General features: G+C 44.4%; 2 protein-coding genes across 5 annotated transcripts in view; one reads left to right on the top strand and one right to left on the bottom strand.

Moving 5' to 3' along the window:
- The first annotated feature begins 471 nt into the window (after positions 1–471).
- Positions 472–21,347, top strand: part of MOB3B (MOB kinase activator 3B) — a 239,842-nt gene continuing 218,966 nt past the window's right edge. For 2 of the 4 annotated variants that reach the window (XM_057548768.1, XM_057548767.1), the window contains exon 1: positions 474–715. The gene's annotated coding sequence lies outside the window, so the exon portion shown is untranslated. Of the gene's footprint in view, positions 716–1,354; positions 1,445–21,347 lie in introns of those variants that run through there. The other 2 variants (XM_057548769.1, XM_007176841.3) reach the window with 2 other exon arrangements.
- IFNK (interferon kappa) lies at positions 5,718–6,344 on the bottom strand. Its single transcript, XM_007176840.1, has one exon. It carries the CDS (start codon positions 6,342–6,344, stop codon positions 5,718–5,720), a length of 627 nt encoding a protein of 208 aa, XP_007176902.1.

Below are 21,347 nucleotides of genomic sequence, written 5' to 3' on the forward strand. Positions count from 1 at the left end.
AAGGTAGATACTACAAGGTAGAGGTCATAGACCAAGATCACACAAATAGAAAGTGGCAGGCTGTGGGTTGGGCTTCAAAGTCCATGCTCTTTCCATTACTCCCAGCTTGCTCTAGCAAATTTGCTAGAATCTCAAAGTATTTTCCAATGATTAATGCTCTCCTCAGTCGGGCAGTCCACAGCATTTTTCAACAAGTCAGAAAATCCTGGAGAAGGTGAGCAATTTCCCCCTCTCTAGGTGCCTTGGATGTGGCCATGGTGGACCCAGAACGCATCCTTTCTGATCTGATATCCAATTCCCCGCCCTGGCCACAGGGTCAATGTCTTTTCCGCAAGGCTGGGAGCCCTGCTCAGACTGTCCATTCCCCAGCTCTTTACGGAGGGAAGATGACCCAAAGGTGACCTGACGTTCCTTTCCGACGGAGCTGCCATTCCGCGGGCGGCCGCCAGGGGGTCTCCGCACGCGCCTCCGCGTGGTAGCCGCGCGCCGGGTGCCGGTGGGGGCCGCTTTGGAGCGGCGGCGTCTGCAGCTGGAGTCCCGCGCTCGCTCGCCCGCGCGCTCGTTGAGACCGCGCGCGCTGGCCCGGGAGCCCCTCGCTGGATCCGCGAGCGTCGCCCCTCCTGCCCCGAGCTCATCCTCTTCCTCTCGCGCCGCCTGCAGCTGCCCCGGCGCGGGGAGCCGACAGGGCCCCGGGGCTGAAGGTAGAAACCCCACGGTGAGTGAGAGCTCGCGTCAAGCGGGGGGAGGTGGCGCAGCCCGCGGCCGCTCGCGCCGGGTCGCGCTCAGGAGGGTAGAGGTGCGGGGCGCACCTGGGGGCGGGTGCAACAGGAGGGCGGGAGGCGGCGGGCCCCGTTTCCCCGCCCGCCCTTCGCTGGCTTCCGGGGCTGGAATCCGCGTCAGACCCCTGCCCGCGTCTTGGCTTCTGGCCGGCTCCTCCCGCGCCCTTCCCGGGTGTGAACGAGAGTCCAACCCGGGCTCCGGGGCCTTGATTTTAAAAGGTCTGTCGAAAATATCGATCTTCCTTTGGGGTACAAGTGTGTCCCCGAATCCATCCCGGGTTGCCGATGACTGCAGGGTCCGTGCTGGGCAGTGGGTGGCGGGAAGACAAACTTTTACAAAAGTGCGCCTGGGCAGGGGGACCACGTTTAGGGCGTCTTGATATTGAAGGAAGAGGCTCGGCTCGGGGCTGCGAAGGGGAACTCCGCTCCGTCGGCGAGGTCGCCCCGGGGACTGTGGATGCTTCTTGGAGGGAGAGGGTGTGAAAAGGACGTACAAATCCTGCCGAACCCCTGGGCCAACAACTGTCAAATATCTGGAATCCCAGCCCCGCCCTTTCCCTGCACTGAGGAAGAAGGTGGAAACCCTTCAACTTTCCTTTAATTGCCCCCTCCCTGCCTTTGGACCCCTCTGGAAGGGTAAAGGGCCGACTCCCGGCGCCTGGCAAGTAAGTACCAGAGACCCCAAACTCCTCAAGATCCCCCTTCACCCACCTTCCTGACCCCCTCCCAGACGTCCTCCCCGCAGGGACCACGCGACAGAGCCGATTGAGATCGTGGCGAATAGCCTTTTGTTTCTCCGCGTTTCCCCTATTGTTTGCCTCTCTCACATCTGGCGGGGCTCGGGAGACAAGGAAGCCCCTCGGGTCCTCCTTCCCCGGCCTCCACACCAGCTACCCGGCCAGCTCGCTCCCGGGAGCCCGCCTGGGGAAGGAGAGGAGCCCGACCCCAGCGGGGCCGCCCCACCCGGGCCTTGCGGTTAGAGGGCGGAGGGAAAGTTGTTCCTTCCCCGCCTCCTCGGGTGCCTGTGGCCCCGGGCGCATTTCTCAGGTCTTATCCCCAGCGCGCCGAAAAGCGCAGGTCGAGATGGGTGCCTCCTTCGGCAGAGAGTGGAAGCGAGGTTCCGCCCCAATCCGGGGTGTCCTTTGGTGGGTTCCAGTGGATTCCGATCTCCGCCTAAAGGCGTGTGGCCGGCCCGCTGCCAGGCGGCGGGACGGGATCAGGGCACGTCTGGTAGGCAGACAGCTCTAAGGTTCTGAGGTCTGCGAGTTTCCAAGGGTCGAAGGGCAGGCGAGTCGCCTTAAAGAGAATGGAGATATGCAAATAACCTAGGAAGCCTCGAGACTTTTTCTAGAAACAGGAGTGAAGTGGCTCCCTCCAGAATGAACCTGGAGTTCTGTCTTCGCATAGGGCTCCAAGTGTAAAGTCCCGGTCCCCTCTCGGCATTTAGGAAAAACGGACCCGGAGGGCCCAGCGCAGACGCTGCCAGGGCCGAGTTCACGATACCCAGGCCCTGTGAATCGGTGTCTGGGGACAGAGCTCCCCTGTGAGTGCGCCTGTGGGATTATAGTGGCCCTGTTTCTCTGCCTTTCCTATCAAGTTGTTTGCTTACACATGGTGCTTATTCTTAGTGACTGTGGATTATTAAAGAACTAGGACTTAACACCTGAAACTAATATAATATTGTAAATCAACTATACCTCGGGGGCGGGGGGAGGGGCGGGGGGGGCGGGAGGGGGCGGGGGAAGAACTAGGGCCGAAGCACAGTAGCCACTCTGAGAGGGCAGGGCCCCCAGCTGGTGCCCCTAGAGTCGCTTAGACTGAGAGGAGACTGTGTCTGTACACCTGTTGGAATCTATACCTGCGCAGAGTCTTACATATACTGGGGTTGTCAGCTTTTTCTGTCTGACTGACACCCAATCAGTCCCCTTCCAAGGAGACTCAACTACACTCTTTTTTTTATCCTCCACCATTTGATCCCTGCCCCAAGACAGGGGAGGGAGGAAGCTTCCATCTGAACATTCGTGACCGATGTACCCACTCAAGCATTTTAAGTAGAAACTGTGCACTGGCCTCTGCCCAGTTCCAGAAGTTTTCCCTTTACTGGACTTAGAACTTTTGAGCTTCCATTTAATAAAGAAGAACAAAGGAGACTAAGTCAGGAGAGTGGACACATAGAGCACTTTCTCCAGTGATTTCTGAATATTACCAGTGGGACCAACAAAAGAAAGCAAGCAAAACCTTTGAAGCACCGGAAGGCACTTTACAAAGATTTCATTACGAAAATGATCCCCAAGGAAGGATTCCTTTGAAATTAGCAGCAGCAGCAGCAGCAGGAGAAAAACAAGAAGGACCTGAGTTGCTCAAGAAGTGTCTAAAGGCATCATTAACGAAGTGAAAGGGCAGTGTCTGTCCCAGTCTACTCCAGTAAGGAAAACAGGGTAATTGCAGTGAAAGATAAGCTTGTACAGTTTCTTTAATTTTAGAATTAAAAGAAAACCCTTCCCAGCGTTGTAGAAAAAAACAGAAAATACAGAGAGGTGAAAATTAAAACAGAGGAAGGAGGGATATTATAAACAAGGCTCCATTAAACAGTCTTATCCAGGTATTTCCTTGGAATAAATTTCTGGAGATAGGATAGCCAGGTCTAGGGAGTTAATGTACTTTTTAAGGATATTTAAGATGCCATATTGTCCCGTAGGAAACTTGTGCCAGTTTAGCCTCTCCCCATCAATACATAGGAGTTTTTTTTTCCCTATACCCCACTGATAGTCTATATTATCACTCTTTTTTATCTCTGGCAGACTGGTGGCAGGGGAGTATCTTATTGTCTTCTTTTGAATTTCTTTAATCATAAATGAGATTAAACATTTTTTCACATTGCCTGTTAGTATTTCTTTGTGATGGTGCCAGTTTGTGTCCTTACCTATTTTTCAGTGAGAGTGTTCTCCTTTTTCTGACTAGTGGTGCTCTTAATAAAAACATCCTGTTCTGACTTCTGCCCCTGCCAGTACGATCAGACAATCTTTATTGACTTGAAGCGTCAATTCTCTTCCTTCTTGCATTGCAAACATTTAGCAAGACTGCAACCATCACTTGCTGAAGTCACTGACACGGTCCCAGTAGAGTTACAGGGGAGACCATGCAAAGGCATTATTAGAGAAATTCATGGAAAATATTAAGTGTGTACTTTCTGCTCAGTAGCTTGCATGCCCTAACTCCTTTATAGCTTGTAATGCTTTTTTAAAATTTAGAACTACTACTGATGAGTTTTTTCTAAATGGATTATACTAACTCATTTTATTGTCTGATCCTTCCACTGATAACCCGTATACCATGATCCACAACTAGTTCTTGTGCTGTTAAACATTTCTTCTAACTTTTGGACTGAATTTGCCTCAATTTTATCATAAGACTTTCTCAGTTTGACTACATTGTTGGAGCCCTGTACTTGGATGAATCTTGAATCTAAACAGTTTAGCAGCGTGCTGTTAAAGTAATAGCAGGAGAAGCCTTCCAAGAGCTGAACCGGGTACATTTCACCCTCTTTGATGCATTTGGGTAGCCGCAATCTCTGTGAATTCTTGCTTGAAGGTAGATGGTTCTGAAATGGGGTCGGGGAGAGAGAGGAAGAGAAGATTCATTTCAGCTAGAAGATGAATTAATACAGATGAAGGACCACACAAGAAAATTGAAGTAAATAATCTGGGTAATCTAGGTACAAAATAACTTTCAAAAAGATAAAGTCTATTAAAGTATCATGTATTATTAAATTTATTTAACAAATAGAAAGTGGCTTTCTTTTTTAATTTATTTATTTATTTATTTTTGACTGTGTTGGGTCTTCGGTTCGTGCGAGGGCTTTCTCCAGTTGCGGCAAGCGGGGGCCACTCTTCATCGCGGTGCGTGGGCCTTTCTCTATCGCGGCCCCTCCCGTTGCGGGGCACAGGCTCCAGACGCGCAGGCTCAGCAATTGTGGCTCACGGGCCCAGCTGCTCCGTGGCATGCGGGATCTTCCCAGACCAGGGCTCGAACCCGTGTCCCCTGCATTAGCAGGCAGATTCTCAACCACTGCGCCACCAGGGAAGCCCGAAAGTGGCTTTCTAATTGGGAAAATCCAGTCTGAAATTCTTCCATAGTCTGACTGTAGGCATTTCATTTCAGGCACAGAACAAACAAACAAAAAACAATGAAAGGCAGATATTAAACTTTTCTGCAGCATTTTCCATGCCTTTAGATGTAAAAATCACACAGTATGCATTAGGAATGAACAATGCTCTCTGCATTAAATCATAGGCATCTAATTCAACCATCCAATATCACCATGGATCTTCACTCTCTTAAAATAATAAAATACCAAGCCACAAACTTTGTATCATTTTAACCAAACCAAGTTGAGAAGCAAATGGGCCAGAAATTTCATTTTTTTTTTTTTACAGTAGGGAGACAGGAAGGGTTTTAACTCTATGGGAGCGTGTATAAGCTCTTTTAAACATGCTGAACTTTCCTAGAATAAACAACCTTGGCAACAAGAGGATTAAGTCATTGAGGTGTAACATTTTGCAATATTCTCTGATCCGTGTCCTCTAGCCATTGTTTTGGTGGAGTTCAAAGGTGAGAGATAGAGCAAAGCACGTAGGAAAGAGCGAAAGGAAAGAGGAACAGAAAGTAGAAGGTGGAGGGGGAATCCTCCTTTAAAACTGTCTTCAGGACTTCCTAACAAGACTCTTGGTCACCCAGGAGGTGGTTGGCATCACTTTTCTTTAGACAGGTGCATGAGGCTGCCAAACTTCAGAAACGGTGAACATTACCTAAACCACCACCAATCCAACCGAGGGGAGCCTTGGCGTAGCACAGTAATCCTTAAACAGAAGGTGAAGGAGGAAGAGAGGGAAAAGGAGATTTTGGAGAGAAATGGAATTTGAATTCTAAGAATATACCTCATTTCCTCCTGAGTAGTGCTGTGAATTTATGAAAGAAGTAGAAGCATCTTCTGATTTCCACTCGGACGATCTCCCAGGCACAGTGACTGTATTTCTTATCTTTGAGGAACCTGTCTATCCTGTTGAAATATCTCCTCAGCTCTAGATTGCTCAGCTGGGGGACCGGAGCTCCTGACTGTGTCCACTCATCCTCTGCCATCTCTCTCATGTCTTCGTTTTCCTCCTCCTCTTCTTCCAAGCATTGTTCCAGGTATTGCAGCTGTTGATCAAGTCCGATTTGGACTTGTCTCAGGTGTTTCTCCTCCCAAGTGGATCTGAAGGTGTCTTGAATGAAGATGTGGAAGGCCTGTCTGGACATTTCATAGAAGGCCTCCTTGATGTCCCTCGTCAGAGGCTGGGTGTGTGAGAGGATCTCTTGGGGCAACTCAAAAGCTTTGCTTTCCCTTAGACACTCTATAGGAAACGACTTGCTCATCCTGCTCAGAAGGCTCAGGTTTTGCCAGGTGACTCTCCTCAGGTGAACATCCAGCAAGCTACAGTCCAGAGAGAGGATGCCGGTGACGAACAGACCCACGAGGCACACTGGCCACGTGCACTTTCGAATCACATCAGGCTCGGCGCTCATTTTTTTTCCTCGCCCCCTTAGCTGAAAAACCCACAAGACTCAAGGTTGACAGTGAGTGAGGTTTTAGGTCTTAAGTATTACTTCGTGTGCCTTTTATACACCTGGGTGTCTTCAGTGGGGAGGAGTTTTCTCATTCGTCATTTTATGGTACTCACGGTTTCGGCCCCTTTGCCTCTGAGGCTTTTTTGACTTTGGCTGACTACATTGACTTTGGGAATGCAATCTTGGTTTTTTTTTTTTTTTTTTTCAGAGAAGTGAGCAAAGCATTACCATTGTGTTATCTTAGGTGCCCGGATGGTCCATCCCAGTACTATAGAATCATCAGAACAAGGCTGATGCAGACTGTTTCAGAAAGCACTGAAAACTGGGACTCTATACACTTGCTCACCTAACACTATTACATAAGAGAGAGCAATCCTCCAAGGAAATATTTGTACCTGACCCTGTAGCCGAACATCTTCTCTCATTGAGTTAATCATAGACGTTGACAAAATAACTATGATTATTTGATTGCAAGACCACTAGAACATAAAATAGGTTAGGTTGTTTCCAATCTTGATAAATTAAGCTTTTTAAAAAATAATTAATTAATTAATTTTAATTTTTGGCCACGTTGGATCTTCGTTGCAGTGCCTGGGCTTCTCCTTGCGGTGGCTTCTCTTGTTGCGGGGCGTGGACTCTAGGCGCGTGGGCTTCAGTAGTTGTGGCACGTGGGCTCAGTAGTTGTGGCTCGCGGGCTCTAGAGCACAGGCTCAGTAGTTGTGGCGCATGGGCTTAGTTGCTCCGTGGCATGTGGGATCTTCCTGGACCAGGGCTTGAACCCCTGTCCCCTGCATTGGCAGGCGGATTCTTATCCCCTGCGCTACCAGGGAAGTCCTTAAATTAAGCTTCTATGTTTGGATATTTTCTCTTTTTATTTGATTTTTCTGGGCCTCAAAAAAGATGAAAAACAGAGTGGGTCGTTGAGCATGGCACTTATCACAGAACAGACTAGGCCAGCTTAATTTTCTGTTGCCATTAGGAAATGTTGAAACTCTCCAACTATCCTTTCCTTTAGTTAAACCTGAACCAGTGCTTACCACCCCCGCATAGCATTTTGTATGATCTGATCTCTTTCTTAGAAGTCCTCCAGAGGGTTGTATATCAGGGAATATTTTTCTGCCTCATTAACTTCTCTCTTGTAGTATCATGCATTTTTTTTTTAAACTTTTAGATATGGTTTAGACAGTATTTTAAAACTTTAACTTAGCTGTCTTTCCTTCTTGTTTAGAGGTTCTGCGTGCTGTAAAGTTTTTTTCGTTTGTTCCTGTTTGTTTTTGAGGAGGTATATGAGTAGGTGATCACCCATTTTAGCCAAGCTAATTCACACCTGGATCAGTATTACTGTGGTAATAATGGCTGTCCACCACTTATGGTTTTCACCCTGTTTGACCAGATAACCTTCTTCTGGTTTTGGTCAAAGAAAATTTCTTTCTCCAGGAATGTGAAATGGGATGTCATTAAATAAGGCTAGCTTTAGTTACCACCTTAAAAAAAGAAATTCATTAATTTTCAATAAAATCATTTTAGAATGGTAAGCAACCACCGTTCCATAAATATGGCAGACTTGGACTGCAAAATTGCTTAAAATGTTTGTGTCTAAATTAGCTGGCTACACCAAAGGCTAATTGTAGACAAGTGAGACATCTTAAAATCCTGGCTTTTTGGACTGGTTTACTATGACAAGAAAACCTACTACATAATGTTACTCTATGTGCTCTCTCTGTATAAATTCTGATTTCACAGAGATATTTTGTGGGATGACTAACTTAGAAAAATAATTAGGAAAATGGGCCCTTTTACACAGGAATATAAATTGACACAAACTTCCTGGAGAGCAAGGTGGTGCTATGTATCAAAAGCCTTAAAAATGTACATAATCTTTGACTCAGCAATTCTCCCTCTAGGAGTTTATCTCCAAGAAATAATGATGGATGTCTTTTAAGGACTTAGCTGTCAGGAAGTTCATCACAGCAAAAAACTGAAAACAATTTAAATGTTCAGCAGTAGGTACTTGGTTAAGTAAACCATCCGTAGAAAACGTCTGTGCAAGCATTAAAAATTATGTTGTGGGAATATATTTGGTTACTTGGATGGATACACTTTGTAGCTTAAAAACAAGCTTACGTGGTAGTATATAGAGTCTGATTTGTTAAATATAAACATATGCATATATGTACAGAAGAAATCTAGAAGTATATATGCTACAAATATTGAGTCATTATCTCTGACTAGAAAAATAATGGGTGATTTTTAGTTTTGTATTTTTATTTACCTAGATTTTTTAAGTTTTCTATAGGCAGCAAGTATTTCTTATTTAATAAGGCAAACTATTTTTCAAACAAAATATATTGAAAAAAAGATATTATACATCTGCAATAGGATCAATACTACTTTATTTATGTAAACATTTCCATTCTAGGGTACTTTAAAAAGGAGATGTGAATTTTCTCTGAGATTCAGTTCTAATTCAGTTGATAAAAATAATACAGACTATGTGGGAGTTCAGTGTAGTATTGTTACAACTTTGCATATAAAAAATGTAGGTTTATGTATATATATACATAAAATACATATATTTATTATTGCACATACGTACACACACAGAGTTTATAAAATGCAAATCTCTTCTGAGGGCCAGACCTTCTTTCATACCTCACTTAACTTCTTATACCTAAAGCTTTTTGAATTGTCACAGTTAGAACTGCTTGTTCCTCTTTGGGCTTCTACAGTGCTTTGTCCTCCTTAATTCTGGCTTTGTAAAGTAAATAATTGTGTAAGTGTTGATCTCCCAATTTTGTGTGCCCCCCATCTCCACCCACCCAGGGTGCTTAGCATAGTTTGTGCTTGAGACAGTTCAAACGTACTAACCAAGCTAAGAGATTGTTCAGTTGACCTTCTGTGCTAAGAGGTTCTGCCCGTGGTTGATGGAAGTGGCTGGAGATTTGGCTGTTGTCAACCGTCTTGAAGGTCCCTGTATTTTCTGCCATGTACAGTTTTGTCGTCTTATCCCCCTCACCCCATATTCCCTCCCTCTATTGTCATTCCATATTGTATCCTCATTTATTCAAAACTGTATTTTTAGCATCTACCACATGCCAATCCCTGGGCTAGGTCTTGAAGAAGGAGGGATAAGGTATAGTCCATGATCTCAAGGAGTCCGCGGTTGAAGAAGTAGGTATGTTCTGAGTGTTTTAGGTACAGGAGTAATTCATAGGTCCTCCCTATAGCGTGTACCTCATTCCTCATGTACAATATTCATGACAAAAAAGGAAAGATGATTGACAGGCCTGCTGTCCCCTCTTCCACCATTAGAATTGCTTGATGTAGCAAACAACCATATGGAAGACCCATGCAGTATTTGGAATGCACCTATACTAAAAATCATTAATTTTTTAATCTAAAATTCCAATTTAATGGGGCGTCCTGTATTTTATCTGGCAACCGTATCCACCATGCCAGCTCCCATTGAGCTCTTAGAGCAGAACTCAGACATGAAGGCCTCTGCAGGAAGCTTTTCCTCTGCTAGCTGTCCGCCTTATGCAGAGGGGCATTCGATTGTGTTTCTCTGTGCTGGTTTGACTTGTGCACACATCCCTAACAACTGTGCACAGTCCGAAGACGGTACCTGCCACACTAAGACAGAATAGCACACACACGCGCTCTCACACATAATTGCTGTGATCAGAAGCATTATTGCATGATCAGTATTGGTCATGCCTCTGTTCTGTAAAAGCCGTGCCATCTGACTCTATCTCAAAATATAATCAGAAAGGTGAAAAGAATGGCAGTGTAAGGAATCGTTTTTATTCCAGAATTTGTCTGTCACAACTGCCCAGTCTGAAACTGTGGGCTGTATTTTCACATGCTAACATTGTTCCATGGTACCTGCTCTCATTTCTCTCAATCATTTCTATGTGGTCAGACTTTCCTCAGGGGGAAAGCGGATTAGCAGGGGCTGCCCTGTTGTCAATGGAACTGTGTGAATTTGACATGTGGATGACATGGTTAACAGTAATGGGCAAGACACAATTTGTTTGACAAAATGGAGATGAGACATTTCAGTCTAGACAAGATAGCCGTGACTCAGCTCACAGGCATTTGGCATCATATGGCTAAGATTGATAGCTCTCCGTGAAAAGCCAAGTTTTGAACCAGGGTGAGAGTAACATGTTGATCATCCATGTGACTCAGTGCATGAAAGTCAGTCATTCTGTTTGTGGGGTCGGAAGATGATTGAGCCCAGTAAGGAGCTCAGAGATGGGAAGCCTTGTGTCCACACCTGTCAGTGCTTTCCATATGGCATGCAGACAGCGGTCACCACAAAGTCATGTGCAGCTCATTTAGCCCAGACCAACCCTGAAGCTCTAATAACTGGCTGTTTCACTTATTCCCACTGCCTCCCATATTGGGGTCCCCTCTCCCCTGGTCCTCTAGTCCCTTTCTTGGTTGTTCTTCTCTTAATGACGTAACTGACATAGAAATTTATAGTGACTACACAAGTAATACGTGGATATGTGTCCATATGGTAAAAATTTAAACATTTCAGATAAAGTGAAAGCTTTGCTTGCCAGCTCTGCCTCCTGTCATGCCTCTCTCCTCCCCTGCGGTAACTACAGTTATCAGTTTGGTATGTCCTTACTTGATATCTGTCTCCCCACTAAACACTAAGTTCCGTGAGCGCATGTCCAACAACTGGCTTGTTCGCTGCTCATTCTTGCCCACAGGGCTCACAGAGATGCAGAGACACCTGGACCACTTCCATGGGTGATACGTGGCATGGGAGTAGGGGGACTTGTATGTATTTTTTAAAAATTGCCGAAACAGAATTATAAAAACTGTGATATGCTTTGAAGTTCAAGCCTGGAAGTGTATTCCTGTGACTGTATATATGATATCATTTGGATATCATTTTTAAAATCTATGTTGTAAACCCTTTGTGAATGTGAAGCTCAGGATAAATGGCTCATCAGACCTCGATCAGACAGATCCAGGTGCCTTTCACAGCACCCTGCACATAGTAGGTGCTCAATAATTATTTGTTGGATGATCAAGGGAAGATAATGAAGCCATGTCTCAGTGACAGGGAAGTTATTTGGTGGTTTAGTTCTTCTGGTGTAGAGATACGGGGAGGACAAATTCAGGTGCTGGGGAGACTTGAGAAGTTCACAGAATGGTAGGTAGCAGCTCAAGCATTCGTTCAGTGTCCCCTCCTACTTCCATTGCTTTTGTCTTTGGGATTCCCCGAGGCTGGTTAGGTCATGAGCACCATTGTACCTCTACTCTGGTAGTATCACATAGTTCTAGTTGGTTTTTAAAAAAATATTTATTTATTTATTTCTTTTTGACTGTGCTGGGTCTTAGTTGCAGCACGCGGGATCTTTGTTGCGGCATGCGGACTTCTTGGTTATGGCATGCGTGTGGGATATAGTTCGCCGACCAGGGATCGAACCTGGGCCCCCTGCTCTGGGAGCGTGGAGTCTTACCCGCTGGACCACCAGGGAAGTCCCAGTTCTGTGTTGTTTGGTTAACTCATACATCCTCCCCTCCAGACAAGAAGTGTGTCTTACTCAGTTTTGTATACTTGGCACCTCTTACATAAAGACATCAAATGTTTGTTGAATAAAAGATGGCCATGTGATTTTTTTTATGGTTCTCAAGTTTGGGTATTAACCTGTGCTGAAAAAACTGAGAGCTTCCAAAATCATCCCTTCCCCCGCTCCTCTGAATATTGCCACTTCTCTGTATTAATTGCTCCTGGTAACTGTCATTTTATATCACCCTTTTGGAGGCTCAGTGGACCGACTTACCCCTGGTTCGCTTTTATAGCCCAGCTTCAGATTATGCACATAGTAACTTCCTACACAGGAATAATTTTAGCTTTTAGAAAATGACCCCAGATAAAAAGAGATTTAACGTGGTGGAATAAGTATGCAAGTAAATAAATATGCACCATCAGTAAAACCTACCCTCAGTTTGGGGTTTATCAGAACAGCTTCCATCTGAATCCTGTTCCACTGTTGTTTCTCTTGGTCCGTTTGAACCCTAATGGGGCTTTCACTTCTGAGTTGGTGGTAAGCATTTCAGATGAGAGAGGTCACCTACCAGAATAACCTCCCTTTTACCCACTGAGTAGATGTGGATTTCTTCCCAGAGCATATCTGAGTGTGCCTGTAGTCTGGAAAAACAACGAGAGTGGAGTGAGTAATGGACAGAGATGTCCTCTTGTCTTGGATAAATATTTTAAAAGGAATTGCCGTGGCAGAGATGAGGACAGTGGCTTCTTTTAATAACTATCAGTTTGAATGTGGTCATAAGGTTTCCTGACATTTATGAAGAACAAAGAAAGGTATTATTATGGAAAAATTTAAGTGGGCTTTTCTTTTTCTTTTTTAAATTTTTACTATTTATTTGGTTGCGCCGGGGCTTAGTTGCGGCAGGTGGGCTCCTTAGTTGCAGCTCACCAGCTCCTTAGTTGCAGCATGTGGGCTCCTTAGTTGCGGCATGCGTGTGGGATGTAGTTCCCTGAACAGGGATCAAACCCAGGCCCTGCACTGGGAGTGCGGAGTCTTATCCACTGCGCCAACAGGGAAGTCCCGAGTGGGCTTTGCTTTGACTGACAGAAGATTCACATGCCCCAAATTTTAAGGTCTCTTTTTTTTTTTTTTTTTTTTTGGTCTGAGCAATGCCTGGGTTTGAGGATAGTGTCTGGAATAATCTACTAGAGCTATGGGCAGTGGGGAGGGGCCTCTTTTCTTCCTGACAACACCCTTGCCCCTAGGTAGCCTGTGAAGTGCAGACTCTATATCATAGAATGTAGGGTTGGAAGGACACTGAGAGAGAGACTCTTGAGGTCAGAGGGGTAAAGTGACTTGCCCAAGGTCAGAGTGGTACTTGGGGGCAAAGTCAGGCTGAGACCCAGGTCCTCTGGCCTCAAGGCCGTCACTGCAAGTCTTTCATCGGTAAGCAGAGAGCTCCCTTTGCTCTGCTTCCACTGAGAGGAGATGCCCGCCGGCAGCCAGGAGAAAGGGGATTCTGGAGGCTTTCTCTGCTTTGAAGTCAGACAAGGATGCTATAACTCAAGCTCTTTCTGGTACTTCACAAGGGCTTTTCGGCTCTGTGAGGGAGGCATTTGTTAGCAAAGGAGGAAACCCTGAGTCATCTGACACCCCTAATATTTCTACAAAGTTCCTCAGAATTCTACAAATAAAGACTGTTAGGCTTCCCAGATTCCTAGGTCAGTTCAGGACTAAAGTGGTTGCCCTAGAGAAACCTGGAATGGGTTTCCCGAGAGGTTTCCCCCATGTCTGAAATTTATTTCTGGACTCATTTACTTATTTTCTTTGTTTTCCATCATATCTCCAGTGCTTAGCACATAGCATATGCTTAATAAATATTTATTGAACAATTAAGTATGTGTATCACTATTTTATCTAATGAGTATACTGTATGAGATTGGTTCAATAACTCTACCTCTTGGTAGAACTGTGTAACTTTGAGCAAGTCATTTAAACTTCCTGAACTTCATATGTAAATAGGGATAGTAAGGGTACCTACCCCAAAGGGTGGTTGTGGAGATGTAAATTGCTAATAACAGTGCCTGGTACATAGTAAGTGGTCAGTATGATAGTTAACATCATTATCATCATCATCATCATTATCTGTTGCCTAGAGTGTAAAGACAATGCTAAATTCCAGGAGTACGGGAGTAGAAAAGACATATATAGTCCCTGTTCTTGCAGAGATTCCTGGAGGCAGTGATATCTGAGCTGAGTCTTTTTCAAAACTTATTTTATTAAACTATAGTTGATTTACAGTGTTGTGTTAATTTCTACTGTACAGCAAAGTGCTTCAATTATACATATATATATATAGGCATTCTTTTTCATATTCTTTTCCATTATGGTTTATAATAGGATATTGAATATAGTTCCCTGTGCTATACAGTAGGACCTTGTTGTTCTGAGCTGAGTCTTGAAGGGCAAAAGCTGGTGGGAGTTTGAATTAGCATGGTGATAGTTGGTATGGAGAAGAAGAGAATTATCTAGGAGGTAAGATTGGCAGGTCTTGGTGATTGATTTGGAGTGGGAGGGTGAGAAAGAGGAAATAGACCAGGGTGGAGCCCCATTTTTTTAGCCCGGTATACAGTGGTACCACCAACTAAGAGGTAGCATATGGGAGAAAGAGCAAGCTTGGGGGTGAACAACTGGTGGGTTCTGTTATAGATGGGTTACTTTGAGTTGTCTGTGGGATAGCCAAGTGGAGATGTCCATTCGGCAGTTGGATATATGGGTCTGGATGAGGGCTGGAGACTGATCCAGGTGGGAGAGAGAGATTTGAAAGTATCACTAGAAGCTGTGGGTGATAATTAAGACCATAAGAATCAATGTGTCTGTCCATCTAAAGAAGACATGTAGAGTGCAAAAAGAAGTGTGAGCCAATTTCAGAACCCTAGGAATAGCCTGCATTTAAAGAGTGGGCAGTGGAAGGAGAAACTGAAGAGGATGGTCACAGAGGCATGAGGAGAATGAGGATGGAGTATTTTGACTCTTTATCTGCCTCTCTGCCTAGATAACTCCTCATAATCCTTCTCAACACAGCTCTCTAAGACAGCCATTCTCAACTCAACTCTATTTGCCATCATTAATCTAGACCTAACCCCATCTTATAGATGAGATACTTGAAGCTCAGAGAGGGGAATTAATTCATTTAAGCCTAAAATCAAAGTCTCTCCCTCCCCCTTTCCCTCCTTTGTTCTTTTCTAGCATATGCCCCTATGGAACACGCCAGGTGTGTATCTGTGAGTTCTTGGCAGATGTCAACTGGATTGAAAGTTGGCTTGGTTATTTCACTTCTGCCATTTGGGGCTACAGGAGTTGGAGAATGTATTAGTTTCCTAGGACTGCTGTAGTAAATTTCCAGGAACAAGGTGGCTGGGATTTCCCTGGCAGTCCAGTGGTTAAGACTCCGCACTTCCACTGCAAGGGGCACGGGTTGGATCCCTGGTCAGGGAACTAAGATCCCACGTGCTGCGTGGCGTGGCCAAAAAAACCTCCCCAAACAAACAAACAAACGAAACAACAACGTGGCTTACAACAACAGAAATTTATTCTCTAATAGTTCTGGAGTCTAGAAGTCCAAGATCAAAGTGTCATCAGGGCCGGGTTCCCTCAAAACATTCTAGGGACAAATCTTTCCCTGCTTCTTCTAGCTTCTGGTTATTGCTGGAAATCCTTGGTGTTCCATGTCTTGGAGACGCATCACTCCAGTCTCTGCCTCCATAGTCCCATGACATTCGCCATGTTTTTATCTGTCCCTGTGTCTTCCAGACGTTGCCTTTAGGTATTCTTTGGTAACAGTTTGCACAGTTATTAATAATAATAAAGGAAACTATTTATGTAGCAGTTACTAAGTACCAACTCTTTATATAAATTATCTTTAATTCTCATAGCCACTACACAATGTAGGTGTTATTACCCTTATTTTAAAGAGGAGGAAATGGAAGCTTGGAAGTATTAGATGACTTGCCTGAGATCACATATCTAGAAATCCACAGAATTAGGTTTCAAACCCAGGTCTGTCTGAGGCCACATTGTATTTTTACAAGGTCTAGGGTTGTAAAAGTTTTGGTGTAAAATCCACTGTGTGTATGTATTTCATTCCCACAAGGATTTGAAGCAGCTTATAAATATATATAATACAAGAGAATAAAAATGGTTAAAGAAATTAGAGTTGAGAGAAAACAAGATGAAGTCAGGGGTACAGTCTGAACATAAGCATGCTTGTCTAGTGTCATTATGGCAGAGAGTTGCAAATCTGTCCCTGAGCTTTCTAAAAGCAAAGGGGAAAGAAGACCTGTTAAAGTAACCACAGTATCCAAAAGATAAAACAAACTAGCAAAAAAGCTAAATCCTCAGTAGAAGCAAAGCTTTTCTTGGCACTGAGTCCTGGGGGGAAGTTGTCCTGCAGGCCTTCTGGAAGAGAGTGCTGTGGGACATCCTGGGCAAAGACCCCAGCAACTTCCTTACAGGAGTGACCATCACCACCATCACCACCACGTGTATTGCAGGGCTGAGTCTTGTAACCTCCCTCCGTGTAGGCAGATGTCCCATTGCCAGGGCACAGTCCTTGCAGGCATTCTGCAGGGGCTTGTTGACTTTTCTTATGTTGAGCTGCAGAAGGAGTTCATTAGTTCTGGATTGGGACAGTGTTTCTTCATCAGGGCTCAAAGGGGGGAAAAGGGTAGTCACACATGTTGGCATTCTCAGGGTGTTCAGTGTGGAGAGACTGCCCTGACATTTCCAGAGTCCCTGCCCAGATCCAATCCTGCGTTTCCTATTATATGTACAGAGGAACTTTGGGGAAAACTATTTGCAGGCCTGACTCTCCTCCATTTAGTCAGAACTGGGAAAACAAGCTACTTTGTCAGATTGACCCAGTGCCATAAACAAAAGTGAAGTGTGCGCTGGACTTCCACATGGTCGTGGGCTTGATTTGCTGTACTCCTCTTAGGGCGGTCATCCTGGATATGGGAATCCAAGGACGACCGCATTTTACTCTGCATTGCGGGGACTTTTTTCTCTCCTGAAAGAGCTTCTTCGTAAGTTGGATAGCTTAAAATTCAAAGTGAAGACAGCCTTGTGTCCCCAAATATTATAGACAATTAAATGTTAAGACATCTTCTTGGGACTATTAATTTTGCAAACTCAAGCATTTTTTATTTAAGAAAAGAACTCACATATGGGTGGCCTCCGAGCTAAAACTTTGTATTTCCAGGAGTGATGCAGTTAAGAGAGCAGAAATTGGCATTGCCCTATACCCATCCCCATTGGGATAGTGCAGTAACACTCATTGCCAAATGTGATAAAACAGTTTCTCATGAATGGTCCATGGGACAAAGAATGCTGTAATTATCTATTACCTATAATTTCATCCATCCATCCATTCATCCACCCATCCATCTATTCATCTTTGAGGATATGATGCCTGAAACAAGACCGTAAAAAAGAAAAAGAGGTGAAGCAGTTCATGTCCTCATGGAGTGTCCAGATTTTCAGACAATAAAGAATAAAATTTCAGGGTGTTATAAGTGTTATGAAGGAAATAACCAGGGCAAGAGGGTAACTGGGGAGGTGATGGCTGAATTGAGACTTGAAGGATGAGGAAAAATCAGCAATGTAAAGAGCTGGAGGGGAGAGCATTTCGGGCAGTGAGAACAGGAGGTTCAAAAGTTCTCATGGGGAAGAGCTTGGGATATTCAAGGAACACAAAGGAGACTGGTTGTGTTGGAGTGAAGGGAGTGGGGAGGTTGGTCCTAGGATATGTTGGGATTGGGTAGGGCATGGCAGGCCATGATGGAGTTCCAATTTTATTCTAAGACTAGTGAAGACACATGACAGAATTTTAAGCAAGAGAGTGGTGACATATGACTTGTGCTTTAAAGAGATCACTTTGGGGCCTCCTTGTTGGGAACAGTTTGGAGAAGGGGCAAGAATGGAAGCAGGGAACCCAGGTGGAGGGTGGATATTTTAGCAGGCTGGGTGAGAGTTGTGGTGGCCTAATAAAGGTAGAAGCAGTGGAGATGGAGAGAAAAGATGATTTGAGAGAAGCTGCTTATGATGTATTTGGGTCCAGGCTAACATCTGTGATCACCAAAGGCCATTTTCCAGAAACGCCATTATAAGGTCTTTACCGAAATAACATGGTAGTTTTTTGATAACCCGTAAGTAATCTCATTTGGCATTACATCTTTAACTGGATGGCCTTAAACTAGGGTAAGTCCCTTATACTTAGGACAACAAAATAAATAATTTACTTAATTAGACCTGGGTTGGGATTGAAGCTTGAATTTCGCAGGTTTAGCTTGAGGCTTAAGTTTCTGAGTGTCCCTTGATACACAAAACAAATACATATCCCTGTACGTTTTAACATTTTTAGATAAAATCATGTGTTTCATGATCAAGTTAAATCATGGATTACTATCTATAGTCAAATCATAATGGAATATAATCAATATAATCATACAATTCTGAAGTTAAGAAAGAGATTCTAATCTGTTATTTACTAAATATAGATGAAAGCCTGTAGCTAACAACTCCAATTCTCTCCAATTTGGTTTCTCTAAAAAGTCTCAGAAATGTCTAATTGTCAGAAATGCCAGTCCATACTAATGCTCTGACACAGACTATACTCCCATGAAACACAGGTGTTTGATAGGCTGGGTCAAGATGTTCTCATCACTAAAGTCAAGCAATGACAGATTTTTCTTGTGTCACAGAAACATTTTTTTTTTAAAGATTTATTATTTATTTATTTTTGGCTGCATCGGGTCTTAGTCGCGGCAGGCAGGGTCTTCATTGCAGCACGCGGGATCTTCGTTGCGGCATGAAGGATCTTTTGTTGCGGTGCTCGGGCTTCTGTCTAGTTGTGGCGTGCGGGTTTTCTCTTCTCTAGTTGAGGCACGCAGGCTCCAGGGCACGTGGGCTCTGCAGTTTGCCGCACGCGGGCTCTAGTTGAGGCGTGCGGGCTCAGTAGTTGTGGTGCGAGGGCTTAGTTGCCATGTGGCATGCGGGATCTTAGTTCCCTGACCAGGGATCGAACCTACGTCCCCTGAATTGTAAGGCAGATTCTTTACCACTGGACCACCAGGGAAGTCCCTTTCAAGGTTTTCAACAACATTTTTCTTAAACTTTTGGCACCTCTGATGGTTAACCTGGAGTAGAAGCTAGGTTACAATGTTATCTTAGTTCTAGATTATTTAGTTATTTTATGAGCTAGTGTCTGATTTGGCACATAAGGATTAGATTCATTGTTTTACAAATAATTTATCAGTATTTCATAATATTGCAAAAAATCCTAGGACTTCCAGATGCTCCAGAGACCAGCTACTGTAATAAACACATCCAAAAACATAGAATGGCTCAAACATGGTAGGAGTATTTCTCACTCATGTAAAGTTTGTAACAGAGGTACTTGAGCTGTGGTTGGCTTTTTTCCAAGCAGTGATCAGGCACCAGACACCTTCCATCTTGTGGATCTGCCATCTTCCATGTGGCTTCCAAGGTTTCAGAGCTTATCTTCATCAAGCTGGAGCAAAATGGCAAGAGCTGGAGGGATATGCATGGGAGTGTTGTACGGGTTAGGCTTGGAGAGGCATACATCACTTCCAGTCACATCCCGTTGGCAGGAACTTAGTCACAGCTAAGTGCAAGGGATACCGGGAAATTCAGTCTAGCCATGTGCCCAGGAAGAAGAGGGACTACTTTGATGAACAGCTCGCCCGTCTCTGCCATGCTCCTGATCCATTTGGAGAAAGTCTAGCAATCAGAATGTGTTGGCACTGGTATGAGTTGGCTTGGGGATTGGGCTGGTATGATGGGACACATTGTAGAGACCCAGTAAAGATTTTTTAAAAATCCATTTGAAGAGAATTGGAACTGTCAGCCACAGGCAGATTTCTAGTGAGACTATTTATTTATTTTCTGAAGAGTAGAAGAAGAAGTACTGTTGAATAGAAGATTTTCATTTTTTCCCCTAAGGCTTATACAAAGAAGAAAAAAAAATGATTAATTTGTGTCTTTAAAAAAAGCATGCTTTCCTTACAAGAAATCTATTTTGGTAGAAAGATACTGTCATTTGCTTTTTTTGAAAAAGAAGCAGGGCTTCCCTGGTGGTGAGGTGGTTAAGAATCTGCCTGCCAAAAAAAAAAAAAAAGAATCTGCCTGCCAATGCAGGGGACATGGGTTCGAGCCCTTGTCCAGGAAGATCCCACATGCCGCGGAGCAACTAAGCCTGTGTGCCACAGCTACCGAGCCTGCACACCTAGAGCCCGTGCTCTGCAACAAGAGAAGCCACTGCAATGAGAAGCCCATGCACCACAACGAAGAGTAGCCCCCGCTTGCCTCAACTAGAGAAAGCCCGCACACAGCAACGAAGACCCAATGCAGCCAAAAAAAAAAAGCAGATGGAGATTATTTCCCATGGGGGCCAACATGTAGAAGACAATCCTTCAGTACTATCCACAGCTAACACTACACTGGGCATTAACCATTCATCAAGCATAGTATTACCAAGTTTGCATACATTATTTCATTTTAACACCAAAAGAATCCAGCAGGATCCCATTTTATAGTTTTGAGGAACCCAGGCTGCAAAAAGTTACATAATTGGCAAAGGCCACACAAAAGTAAGGTCTGCCTGATTTTCTGTTAGACTGTATTCAAGTGAAAATAAGTGTCTTGAGTATATCATGTTTTTCTTTCTTTCTTTTTTTAAATAGAGAAGAAAATTTGTCATAGCCTTAACGTCTCAAAGGCTTCTTTGAGAAAAGACTTTGCAAGGCTCCTGGCTTCTGACAAAATAAGCCGAACACACTCAGGTCCCTTTTCCTGCCTGTGGAGGGCAAGACCTTTTCCCTCTCCACGTGGTCAGTTTAGATTCTGGATGCTGTTTATGAGTCCCTGCAGCTTGACTGGACGTGGGAGACCAGGCAAATATGATTCTAGGGTGTGGCTGGAATGCACTTCTGGCTTCTGTGGCAGAGGGAGGGAAAAGCGCTGCTGGCCCTGTGAGAAGGGGCGAGAGCTGGGGCCCGCCAGGGTCTCCGCAGAGAAGCAGACTATGAGGAGAGCATCCTGGGGCTACACCAAGCAAGCTTGGCTCCCACCTCAAATCAGCTAGGGGGATCCTGATGCAGAGACAGGCTCTGCGTCGTCGGCCCAGAGCATCCTGCTGTTAGAAGAGGGGCTAGAGCAATCTCAACACAGCATCTTCAGGTGCAGAAAGTACTCAAATCTGTTTTCCCAAAGTTGGTTCCATGAAACACTAATTTTGCAAGAAGTTCTGTGAAAGAAGCTTTTTGTGGTTCAAGAAATTTAGGAAACTTTGTATGTTCAGTAGACTCACAGTGTACATTAGCATATTAAAAGCCTCTGAAATCTTACAGCAAGACACCTATTAAGCTTG

Source organism: Balaenoptera acutorostrata, chromosome 6, assembly GCF_949987535.1.
Source record: "Balaenoptera acutorostrata chromosome 6, mBalAcu1.1, whole genome shotgun sequence".
Classification (NCBI taxonomy): domain Eukaryota; kingdom Metazoa; phylum Chordata; class Mammalia; order Artiodactyla; family Balaenopteridae; genus Balaenoptera; species Balaenoptera acutorostrata.

Bases quoted from the DNA above. Each gene is read 5' to 3' on its own strand.
- IFNK (XM_007176840.1), bottom strand. From the start codon at position 6,344: ATGAGCGCCGAGCCTGATGTGATTCGAAAGTGCACGTGGCCAGTGTGC.